At 48.0% G+C, this 12581-nt stretch overlaps 1 protein-coding gene across 3 annotated transcripts in view; it reads left to right on the top strand.

Moving 5' to 3' along the window:
* The window catches only part of SYNPR (synaptoporin), a 91565-nt gene that overhangs the window by 57427 nt on the left and 21557 nt on the right, over window positions 1–12581 (top strand). For 2 of the 3 annotated variants that reach the window (XM_067003152.1, XM_013180369.3), the window contains one exon: window positions 11287–11411. In XM_067003152.1, the coding sequence (XP_066859253.1) occupies window positions 11287–11411 (125 nt within the window). Of the gene's footprint in view, window positions 1–9332; window positions 9507–11286; window positions 11412–12581 lie in introns of those variants that run through there. The other variant, XM_048073902.2, reaches the window with a different exon arrangement.

Raw genomic sequence — 12581 nt, 5'->3', positions numbered from 1 at the left:
GTGTAACTCATCATAGCAGGGGTGCCAGACTTCCCTGAAAGCTGGGCATGCTGTGGTTAATTAAGAAGATGGTTCGGCTTGTCTTTATAGATTTGAAGCAGGAAAAGTGGCCAGGGCTGGTTGGCGTGACTGCAGGCAGGGCAGGGCTCACCCTCACCAGCAGCCGAAGGAGTGCAAGGCCCTTTGTGAGCCGTGTGGTTACGTCCATCGCTGCAAGGCTTTTACTTGGCAGAGGACGTTGTGGCTGAGCAGAAATGATCCCTCCAGCCCCCACATGCTCTCTCTACAGGATACGGCCAAGACAAACTCGGGGGGACAGCAGAGCTTGCCCTACTCCCTATGTTGTACATACAAAAATCTTCCATGCTCACGGTTTTCAGTCTGTCGCCTTTCGCCCATCCTGGCACTGCAAGGTGTGGTCCTCCTCCACCTCTTGCTCCCTGGTGGTGGCAGGTCTGGGGGTGGCTTCTCCCCATCTGAGCCCCCCTCGGAGCATCCTCTGCCACCTCTTCTTGACCATGCCCAAAGAGCTTCACACACCTCCAGGGCTGAAACCACGAGAGCTGTGCCAGTAGGGTGGAGGAGCTGCTGTCTCTTTCTGGCAGGTGTATTAGGGTTTGGAAGGAGGTAGAAATGTTATTTTAGGGGAGCTAAAATGTTATTTTTGGGGAGGTATCTTGGGGAGCTGCTTCTCCTCTGAGACGCGTCTCGTTGGCTGTGTGGCACCTAGCAGCTCAGTCAGTTCCTAGAGAAATTCCTTAAGCTCTTAAAAGATTGATTTCTTAAATATCTCCTCCTGAATGCCAGATATTCTTTTTTTAGCCAAGTCCTTGGAAGACTTAATGAATACTTTCCTCACCTCTGTTAATCCCGTTCAGATCAATAGGTGCTCCACGGGGGGGAAGGTATTTTTGTTGGTATTGGATAGCAGCTGCCTGTCACTGCTGGTGATGGCAGGTGGTGTTTTATTCGTCGTGTCATTCTTGATTAAGGGTTCTTGTACAATTATATGACCGTTTTTTTCAGAAAATATTTCCCTGTATGTAGGATGGCAGATGGCAACTTGACCCGGAGGTTGGTCTTTCTTGATTTTGTCTCTGGGCTCTCTTTCCTTCAGCAAGCTGAACACGAGTCCTTTCAGAGAGCAGCGTGGTGCCCCTCATTGATGCAGCATGGTCTTGTGGTGGGCTGGGGGCTGGGGGGGAGGCTGGGGTCCTGCAGGGGCAGCATGGTACAGCACTCGCTCAGTTGTTGCTTCATTCAGTGTCTGGTGCAGGTGGGGAGGGGGCTGACTCTTGCTAGTCAAACCAAACCCTTGGTTTGCAAAGTGGTGACGGTCCTTTGCCCGAGAGGATGCTCAGAGCCCTTGAGCCTGCGATGAAAATCCTCTTTGCTTCGGTGTCTGGGGTCAGAGACGTGGCAATACTGTGAAAGTCTTCAGCCTTCCTCTGCTGTCATGTCCAACTATGATTTTGGAGGGAAAAAAGGAAAATGAGAAAAATGTGCTGACCCCTTCTGTGCATACAGGGGAAGAGACAGGTGATCAGCATGGGGTTCTGTCTCTGCAGTGTATCCCTTTTTCCTTTCCTTTCCTTTCCTTTCCTTTCCTTTCCTTTCCTTTCCTTTCCTTTCCTTTCCTTTCCTTTCCTTTCCTTTCCTTTCCTTTCCGGGTGGAAGCTGTCCCACCACCTGAAGGACCACGCCGCAGCTCATCTCTCACCAAACTTCCCCAGCACCCTGGCAAAGCAAATATGCTGCAGCAGGCTCGAAAGCTGTAAACATATGGGCACTAACAACAGATTAACTGAGTGATTTAGTCTAAGGGGCCTGGTAGATTACCATAAAATGTATCTTAATTAGAAAAGCAATCAAACTTGCACAGAGTCAATGAGGATGAAACATCCCTGTTGGCAACAGTGAGCGCTCTGCCCCCCAGGCCGGGGGATGGGGTTGTTGATGGATAAGCCTTGTGCCCGCAGTGAGGGTTTTGCTGCTGTTTGCCCACTTTGGCTATGGGTGGAGGATGCCTCCGTGCTGAATTATTTGTTCTTGGACCCATGAGAGCATCCAGCGAGCTGCTCGGCACGAGGCCAGGGGTGAACTTAGACTCCTCCAGCAGCAACAACAAAGCAGAGGCTGCTGAAGGTGAAAGAACAGAGCATTTGCACATTTTTCTTAAAAATGTGTGCAATTACCCGGAGATATTTGAGTGTTTGCCATGTATAGCACAGCTAGTCCCAGATAAAGGACTGGGGCTTCTAAGTGCTACCATAACACAAATAATTAATAAGTCTATCTCCCTCACTGTGCCCTCTTCTTCCTAGCGAACATGACCATAATTAGCTTTTACCTGATCCTGAATTTATAGCATGTTCAATTGCTTTTTTCATTTTCTGTTTGTGTTTTCTTTGCTTCCTTATTTTATCGGCCCTGGTTTTATTCCACAGGCCTGAATCTGCAGATGCAAAAGCTGGATAATCATCTCCAGCAGTGCAGGTATAAAGATTGCAACAGCCAAAACCATATTGATGCATTTGGGTTTTGAACAAGTGCCTGCTTTTTTCTGGGTTCTGATAGGATTTGAAGTACATTGGGAAGTGGCACAGAAGATACACAGCAGCTGCTGGCAGTTGAGAGAAAGAAAAGCATGCCTGATTATTTCCGAATCGCAAGTATTTTGAAACATGAAGAAAATGGGGAGCGTTCAGGCAAGGGGGTTGCCAAGTTTTTCTATCTTTTTTTTTGTGTGTGTTTAGAAACAGGTATAGCTGCAGATTTCAGGGAACACCAGTGAGAAGGCATGGAAAGAAAAAGAGACAAGGAAGAGGTGTGGAGGAATATGGTCTGGGTGGGGATGGAGAGGAAACAGGGACAGCTTAAGCTGGCCAGATGAAGTGTGTCAAGAGCTAGTGAGATATGGAATATTTATTATTTTTTTTTTCAATTTAAGGACACTGTTATTACTGTTCCCTAAAAACATTAATGTTTTGGTGTTGCTCTTTATGATCTAGTGTCAGGAAGGAGAGCAATGCCATCTCTGGGGACAGTGTAAGAGGAGTGGAGGAAAAGAAGAGGGAAGGGAGCTTTTAATGTTGAAAACGGTTCTTGCTCAAAATGTTCCCTGTGAATTCCCAGAGCTCAACAAGTCAAGCATTCATTTATAGCCCATCGTTTTAATTATTAGAAAAGAAATTATTTTTACCATGTGTGCTGATAGCTAGCCAGGAGCAAATTCTTCTTCCAGCCCTTTGCATAGAGGCGGGTGCTGAGGTCGGAGCTGGCGCTGATGGAATTTTCCATCCAAAATTGCTCTGAGACGAGGGGATTGGTCCTGCACAGGAGCCTGGGCACAGCTCGAGCCTTCCTGTGTCACAAAGGATGCCACGGGGAGGTTGGGCTGGAGCAAGAAGGGCACCTCTGTGATGGTCAGGACACCCACCGTGGGTCTTGGTGGCCAGGACTGGCTGCACACACGTATTGCCTGGAAACGCAGCCGTGACTTCCTAAAGGAGAGCCTTGTTCCCCGTGGTCCTGCTCGTAAGGGTGTTGTGAGGCTGGAAGACTGAAAAAAAACGTCCAGCCATCATTTCAGGGAGCATTGCTGGGGATGTGAGGAGGACGTGAGGCCTCATTGCTTAGCAGTTTGAAAGCACTCTCAAATCCTCATGGGACAAAGCTGTTGCGCTGGATTATTCGTCCCAAGGGTTCTCTGGATGCCTTCCCAAACGAAATAATCCTCACCCATTTCCTTAAGTCTGCTTGAGAAATGAGACAGAGCTGAGTGCAGGCATGCGTGCTGGTGGGGCGGCGGGTGGAGAGGGAGCAGATGACACCAAGTGGCTTCGCAGCAGCGCCGGGAGCCGAGAGGAAGCTGCTAATGGCCTCTGATGAGCACGGCCGTGATAATAATGAGGTTAATGCCCTTTCATTCACCCAGAAACATCTCAGCCAACGTATAATCCCTGCTAGTCAATGGGCAATCATTAGGTCATAAATAATACAGCGTGATTGAAGGACAGGCGCCTTTCCTGTGGTAATCATGTGGAGTTGCTCCTGACCCGGGGAGGGTTTCGCTGCAGCCCCCACGCTGCGCTGCGCTGCGGGCACCCAGCCGTCAGCGCATTTTCTGGTCAAAGGAGAGCTCCCACCTCTCGGTGCCGCATGTGGCAGGCTGTAATCAGAGCAGGAAGATGCTCCTCCGGCACTCAGGTCTGCCAGGCAGCGCTGGGGCGGGTGGAAAGAACAAAGATGCAAATTGGCTGACGAAGCAATTACAGCAGACGGGGAAGGTGCCTTGTCCCAGGGCAGACGGTGCAGCTACCATGTACGACACTTTTTTTTTTACAAGCTGCATGTGTATCCCACTGCCATCCGATGCTGCAGGAGGTATGGGACCATCATGGCTTTTGCTGAGCCCCTAAGGGACCCCCGTCAGGGGTGTCAGTGACATTAGGTTCTGGGGCACTTTCTCAGAGTGCTTCATGTGTGGACACCGCTCAGCCCTAAGGTAAATCCCTGTGTTTATTGGAGAGAGTAAATCCGCCTTAGTAATGGTTTGGATCACGCTCCGTATGCAGTTATGTTATATGGTGGGCTGTTTTAAACCCAGATGTTTTTAAACCCACCAGGCAAGCAAGGAAACGAGCAACCGTCCAACCTTTTCATTTTTATAATTAAATGTTTACACTCATTACATAGCAAATCCCACATAATCAGACTCTAAAGCCTGCAAAAAAATCTTGTGTTTTCACCAGGGAGCAGGGACAGAGTTGCATTCACACGTGAACTGGAGCAGCCTGGGGGTGGCCACTCCTGGTGCTGGGGCACCGTGGCAGTGAACATCCCCGCCGAGAGCATCACAACTGCCTTCTTGTGCCAGCAGGCTGGAAAAGTCTTCAGGCCCAAAAAGGAGTGCACGTCTCCGCTGAAGTGGCATATGTCACAACATGAGTTATTCAGGGATCGCATGCACAAATTAAACAAATCTGTCTCGCTTTTGCTCCCACCTCCTTAAAAGAAGAGGGTAGGGATGTGGAGTTAGGAAGGCAGCAGAGGAAGAGCTGTAACTTCCAGGCTGCTGGGGGGGAAAGGACCGCAGGCGTTGGCTGGGGAGAGCTACAACTGTGTGTGATACATCCCCAGTGAAGCAGGTGCACACCCACTAGTTACTCAGGTACTCGTAAATCTGTCAGCGGTGAGTATCGGCGCATTTAGTTCTGTGGTTTCCTTGCCGACCTGTCACTGCCCATGTGCAAAAGGCAATTTATACAATAAGGCTACTAATAATAGTAATAGTAATAATGAAGCAGGTCCTTGTAGATGTCTTCAATTATGTCAAACCTTTGGCAAGTGGTTGGAGGGGCTGGAAGAGCTTAACGTCTCTGCCCTGCTTGTGCAAGTGGCTTTGTTCCCTGACAACTTTTCATTTCACCAAGTCCAAGAAGATGTCGAAATATGTCTTTATTTTCTGCCAGTTAACTCTTCCGTGCGAGCTGCCAACCTTAGCATTAGCTTTCAACTTTATGGCTGACCCATTAAACACTGGATGAAACATCTCATCAGCTTGCATTACATTTTGAACTTAATAAATAGGAAAGGCATTACACAGATTCTGTCTGGCCATCTGGAGGAACAATGTTCTTTACCTCAACGAATGGCTATCTAATCCTCTCATATACAGTTGGGTTTTATTCCATTAAAATATAATGAGAAAAGACTACCATACCATTATGTGGCGGGCCTAAATGGGATTTTTAGAATAATCAATGAAAGATGAGTAAAATAGATAAAGATTTTCTTCAAAGAAAAAGAGAGAAAATTGTCTCCTTGGGATTAAAGTATTGTAGAACTGAATTATTATAACATGGTCCTCACTCACTAAAAATACCCCGATTTCATTTCCATAAATCTTTCCATTAAGAATCAAATTAAGTATTTTTTTTTAATTTTAAAAACACGAGGCATTAAGTGAAATGCTGTGCTTGAAACAGAGGGTGCTGCAGGGCCCCTGCCCGCTGCAGGGCTCCTGCCCAGCGGCACTGAGGACGGTCTCCGCAGGTGCCACCAAATCCAGTCCAGGGATTTGCTGCCCCAAATGGCCCAGGGAAAAGCCTGGCCACATGGGGACATTTTGGAGCCTGCTGTGAGGGTCCTGCTAGCCTCAGCGATGGAGGACGGGGTGTTTTTAGGCAATGGCAGTCCTCGCCACACTGTGTGAGAAAAGCCTGATTTGCTTAGCTCAGTGCAAAGCCAGGCAAACTTGTCGATGCAAGTATTTTCCTCCGACACAATTGTAGCTGCATTTCCATTCCCCTTTCAGAATGCACTAGAAATGAAGCCTGGTACCCAAGTGAGAGCTATGAGGTGCTTTGTGTGAGATCTGGACAAGCTGTGCGTGCCCAGCCCCAGTAGTGACCCCAGAAGTCCTGTCCCAGCTGCCACCACATCCTGGAGGATGTGGGATAGCTGCTTGAGCCGTCTTTCACCAACGTGCTAAAAGTGAGGCAATGATGGGGCACACAACATTCCCAACGTGGGGTTCCTCCAGCCCCACACCCTCAAATATTCCCTAATCCCCAGGCTCCTGGTCCAAGCAAGCCAGGTCTGGGCAGGCACAGGCTTGCTTTTTGCAGTGCTGCTGGTTATTTCTAAGAGGGCACACTAAATCCTGGCAATTAGTGGACAATTGCTCTAGGCTTTATTTTTCAGCAGGAGGAGAATATATTTCAGCTCGCTCCCTGGATAGTCGTTGGAGGAAAATGAGCCCTGCTAGTCATCGCCTCCCCCCCAGCGCTGCGTTGGCTGCAGTGCTATCCACCTCCAATTCATCAACCAGTCAAACTGATATAATTAGGAATCCCAAAGTCAATAATCTGATAATCTCCAGTGCACGAAGGCTTGTACGTAGGAGAAGTGATTCCAGGAAGTCTGCAGCTTGGATCCACGCAGGAAAAATGCCAGATTTTAAAAAAGAAGCAGGCAGGCAACTGGAGGAGAGAGCGCTCCCCAATCTTTCACTGGTGACATATTTTGGGCCATCAGCTCTGCAGTAAATGTTTTCCCGTAGAGTCATTCAGTGCCTTTGAATCTCCCCTTTGCAGTCTTAATAATGATGTTCAGTTGCCGGTTGTGCTCCATAAATAAATAATCCAAGTGAAGGGAGGCAGCACGCGGGGCGATGCTGGCTGCAGGGCACTGGGGTGCTCCCTCCCCCTGGCCCCAGCGAGCAGAGGAGGCACAAAGCCACGGAGCTCTGGCAAACACTTCTCAGTGTGTATATTATGGGGAAGTCTTACCTCCAAAAGCCCTGCCAGAAATACATGTCTTTGTGAAATGCTTTCGATGTGTAAAGTGACTAATAAAAGAGGAGGCGTTTCAAGAATTGCTTGCTGCTCTTCACAAGTGTCAGAATTCCCCCTCGGTTTCCCAGCACCGAGGCAGGACCCAGGGCCAGGAGCTCTCCTGGTGGGTTTCCGGCAGCTTCAGTTCCCTTTTGTCCTCCCGGCCCAGCGGAAGCGTTGAGGACCAGCCCTCATCGTGGGGTGCATCCCCAGCCAGCCCCGCAAAATCTGCCAGCGAGCTGCCAAGGGCTGCTGCACGGGGCTGGTGTGATCCCAGGCAAGGCAAGTGGCTTATATAAAAGTTTCATCAATTTTAAATGACAGCGTTATCCTCCCGACAGGATGTTTTAGTGCAGCGTGCTCTACATAAGCCTTTTAGCTCGCCTCGTCGGGAGCTGCTCTGCTTTCTTCTGATCCTCACGGCAAACCTGTTGAGGGGACTTGTCTGAAAGCCAAGCACTGAGAAGCAATAGGAAACCGTCCTGTCTGTCACTCCTGGGGCAGGAGGAGCGGTGCCTGGGGTCCCGTGCTGCGGCACTGCCACCTGCCCCAGCACAGCTGGGACCAGCTCCTGGGGGTGCCAGCGCCAGGCACCAAGGGGAGCGGGGCCGAAGCCTCGCTCCAGGGGCTGCTGAAATGAAAACCTGGATGCGTGCGTGCAAATAGGTGCTTCTGGTCGGGTGGCTGCAGGGGGAACCCGTCGTGGGGTGGCCAGCAGCTCCTGACCGCGGAAATAGAGAAGCTGCCGGCACTGCACTGAGGCTGGAATCGAAGAGAGGGCTTCCAGCCGATGGGCTGCTCTTCCCGTCTTTGCCTGCCCTGGACGGATGTGAGCTGCACGTGCTCTGCTGGGAATTATACTGCTGTTTTTTTCTCAGTGTGCTAAGTGTCCAGCTGATCTTTAAAACGTGCTAATCTGATTCAACAGGAAAGACATTATGACTGCACAGTGCCGTAATAAATTTCTGTTAAGCTAGGCTGTGAGATTTACCTGGCTTCCCTACAAAAATATGCCAACAGCACCGGGCAAGGCTGCAAGGTCATGGGGAGAATATCATCGTTAGAAAAGCAGGGGATTAATTAAGTATTAATACCTACATCTATGTGCCATTCAGAAAGGCACTGCCATCTTCAGAGACGTGCTGCCTTGTTAGAAATGTGTCCAAAATCTCACGGAGGGGCTTCCAGCCGGGGCTGGGCCAGAGGTGGGCAACATGCACGGGCAGGGATGTGATGCCCCAGGGGCACGGTGCTTCTCCCAGCTGCTCCTCGGGGAAGGCAGGCACGGTGTTGGCCTTCAGGGCAGAGGGCACATAACAAATAACCAGAGGTAAGCACGCACTGGGAGATTGATCTGATGTGAAGGGGAAAAGCGATATGCATGCACGGTGCAGATGGGACAAGGGCTGAGCGTGGATTTATAGGCAAAGAGTAAATAGGAACATAGGGAAACGCTTTCCCATTCTCCATAAACTTTTCAATTTCAGAGAGGCTAGATTCAATAAAATTATCTTGCAGATGGAGGTTTTATTGAATCTGGCCCATAAAGCTCCCATTATGGGGTTTACAACTGCCATTTACACAAATCCTGATATAATAAAATACAGTAGTGTTTACAGCATTCCTGCAACTGCCGCAGAATTACAGCACGCACAGAACCCACCAAGTAAATCTTGCCTTAATGCACCAGGCGCTCCACTGGCAACATAAAGCAGCAAAACTTGGGGGGGGGGAAAGAAAGACACAGAGTTGCTTTGCCAAGAGGAGAATTATGCCTGCTGCTTGGCCAAGACACCCTGGGGAAATACTCAAGATTTAAAGTCTTTGCCCTGCTCCCCCATGAAATAAAATTTAAATGTGCTTCCAAAAGGTGCTGCGTGGCCTCAGCGCACAGCTGCGAGCAGCATCTGACCCAGCTGCAGCTGAGAGCTGGGCTGGGGCTGGCACAGCCCTCGCTGGAGCTGGGTATAAAGATCTCCAGCTGGTTCTTTTCCCTTCCCCACCTGTTCCCACACTGTGGGTGCTGCCTGGGCGCTCGTAGCATAGCGTGTGCTGAGCAAGGATAGAAAGTGGTGGGCAGCCCTGGTGGGATGTGGCTGCAGGGGGAGCAGCAGGAAGGGTTTGCTGAGCAAGAGGAGGCATCCGAAAAGCCTCGTGGCACTCAGGGTAAGTGGTGCTGGATCTGAAGGGACTGAGGCTGTGAGGGCCTGAGTCTGCTGCTGAAGATGCTCCGTAAGGAGAACATCCTTTCTGAGAAGGAGCAGTCTGGGCTGTGGGTTTTGGGGTGGCACTTTGGCCCTGGTGAATAAACATGGTGGCACACAAGCTAATTTCCAATACTCCACTAAAGGAGGTGCACTGAATTGCACATCTTTCTTCTCCCTGTCCCCATGCTGAGAGCTGCAGGTGATGGCTGTTCATTTACGGTAGGCCTGTCCTGCACTGCAGCCCTTCGCTTCTCTATTTATCGCAAGCCATTAATCTTTGCGGCTCCGTATGCATCTGCAAAACACTTGCATTTGCGACTCCATTAATTAGGCCAGAAAGCAGGTCAGCCCTAATCTCTCCTGTTCTCCTTAATATATTGTTTTCTGACATTGCCTCACAAATTGCAGTGAGATGATTAATACTGATTTTAGTGCTGTTCCACATGTAAAGTTTGCAAATCTGCCCCTTAGTGACATGCAGTGGAAGTGAGTAGCAGGGTGGCACCTTGCCTTATTTTTCCAGTCGTGTGCACTGATCCGTGCACCGTGTCTTTGGTTGCCCTCCTTTCTTCTCTCAAAGCATGGTCTGCTCCCTGCTGGCTCCAACCTTAGCCATCTTAAGGTGGGTGAATGGTATTGAAGTGTACATCTGTGATGGGGAAGCTGTGTATTGGATATTTTTCCAGATGCATGCACTTTGTTTCCTTTGGGTTTCTCGCCTCTAGTATATTTAATTGTGACTGTGACTGGGGGGTTACTTGTTACCATATCTGACCCACTGCAGATCTCAGAATAGCTCAGTTAAAGCTGATGTACTTACTTCAGGTCTATACTGATGCAATGGGAACAAAGCCTAGCCTGTCCTTTAATTTAGATCACAGTTGTGTAAGTAAGCTCTCCCCGCTTTTGCTCTGGATATTCCAAGGCAGTCTGCATCAGTGAGGTTTCTTCTTCCTCTGTTTGAACACCTGAAATAACTATAAATACTGATGTGTCTGTGGCCTGCCCAATCCCTCCTTTACCTTCTCCTGGAAAATTAAGATGTGTTGTGGGTTTGCATCAGAACCACCCTAATTCTTTATTCCTGCCCAATTTGCCTGAGCTTATCCTATGTCTTATTTTTATTTTTTTTCTGTTTTGCTGAGCTTCAGTTTATGGCATTGTTGTGTCTATCTTGAGTTATAGTAGTAATTTAGGAAAAATATCGAAAAGTCATCTTTTTTTCTCCCCAAGTTTTACATTAAATGGAATAAGGGCAACATGACTCTGTTTCATTGTACAATGGGATGACGGCCATGTGAACTGTCTTGGTCTACTACTGCTATCCCTGCCTGCTCATTATAAATAGTTCTGCCCACGTTTTATTTGTGTCAGCACTGACTCGTTATGCTCAGTCAATATTCATCCTTCTCTTCTAGTCCAAACTTGCCCATCAGCCGGGTGATTTAAATAGCTGACTGTCTTGTGAATCCCAAGTGGGCTTTGGGGCTGGAGGGGAGGGCTGAGATGCCCGACACAGACAAACGGTGATGGTTCTGTCTATGTGAAGCAACAGAGCTTCAATTTTTATGGTTCTTTGTATTGGCTTTTGGGAAGGGTGCAGGGATATTGCATGGCAAAGCTGTGAGTGCATGGAGTGATGGATAACCTCACCCAAGGGGGCAGCTGCTGCTGCACGGATCTGCTTGCGGTGGTTGCCAAAATGAAATAAAATAAAAATCTTGTTTCTTTTTCGACAGCTTTTTGCAATCTTTGCATTTGCAACATGCGGTGGGTACTCTGGAGGACTGCGCCTCAGTGTGGACTGTGCAAACAAGTCAGAGAGTGACCTCAACATCGACATAGCCTTTGCCTACCCATTCAGGTACGCTTTGGGTCGGGGCGGTTCGGTTGCAGGTTGCTCCTGATGAAGCTCCAGTTTGGGGCTCCTGAATTTTGCTCACAACACTATTTAGACTCTGGGTGGGCAGGAGGAATTAATTTGGCTGGACCTGGTGTGGATGGGGCCATAGGAACCACGGGGGAATAGGAACTCGGTGAAGAAGAGCAGCTGTGGGCACGAAGAGCCTCATAAAGGCCAGGACAGCACAGGGAGCCATGGCAGGCAAGGGAAGAAAAAAAAAAGGCACACTGACCTAAAAAAGAAAAAAGGGGATAAAGTAGTCATTAACTGTGGAGTAGCCATTAACTAAGCTGCAAATGAAGGAAACTTTAATGACAGTTTTGAAATTCTTTTGAAATTACACTGATTGCCTGTCTGCATCTCTTGGTGCCTTAATGCTTTAAAGTAGGACCACTAGTAACTGAGGAGGAGGTTTTGTTGTTCAAGTACATTTGAAAACTATAGTGAGGTTAAAAATATGTATGAAGTGCTCCTGTGTTTTAGATCCTACTTCAAAAGAACACCCACAGTCTTCTGTTTTTAAAGATGTCAGGACCACTCTAGAAACCTTTCACTTCTGCATAAGTGATTTCTTTAAGGAATTGAGATGATTAAGGAAAAAAAAAAAAAGCATAATCCAATCTCAGACCCAGTATATTAGGACTGAAATTATTTTGGTTCCTTGGGAAATCACATGCTGTTTTGCTTATGAGTATGTACAAACCAGATGTAATAGCATCTATTACTTTAACATGTTCTAAAATGTAGCGTTTTCCAAACAGCAGAAACTGAATTTGATTCCTTGAACTGTTGTTGTGACTTGACACACATTTATTACCCCAGAAGTCCTATTTCCTGGTATTACAAATGTTTACTTTTTGCCTTCAACTTGTCTGTGTTTTCTTTCATTTCTGCTTAGTATGCATGAGATGGATCCTGAAAATTGAGTTATATGAATCTGTAATGTGATTCACTTCCAAATAGGTCATTTCTTCAGCATTCATTACAGAATACACCCTACAGTAAAGTGGTTTTAATTTGCATGATTATTGAGTAGTACTTTATACAAAAAGTTAATAAAACTGAGAAAACTAGTCAGCAAATATCTCCCGGTGTTTTAACAGGCACACTGACCATTGCTTTTGGAAGGAA

Source organism: Anser cygnoides, chromosome 10 (genome assembly GCF_040182565.1).
Source record: "Anser cygnoides isolate HZ-2024a breed goose chromosome 10, Taihu_goose_T2T_genome, whole genome shotgun sequence".
Lineage (NCBI taxonomy): Eukaryota > Metazoa > Chordata > Aves > Anseriformes > Anatidae > Anser > Anser cygnoides.
This window is presented reverse-complemented; position numbering and strand designations above follow the sequence as displayed.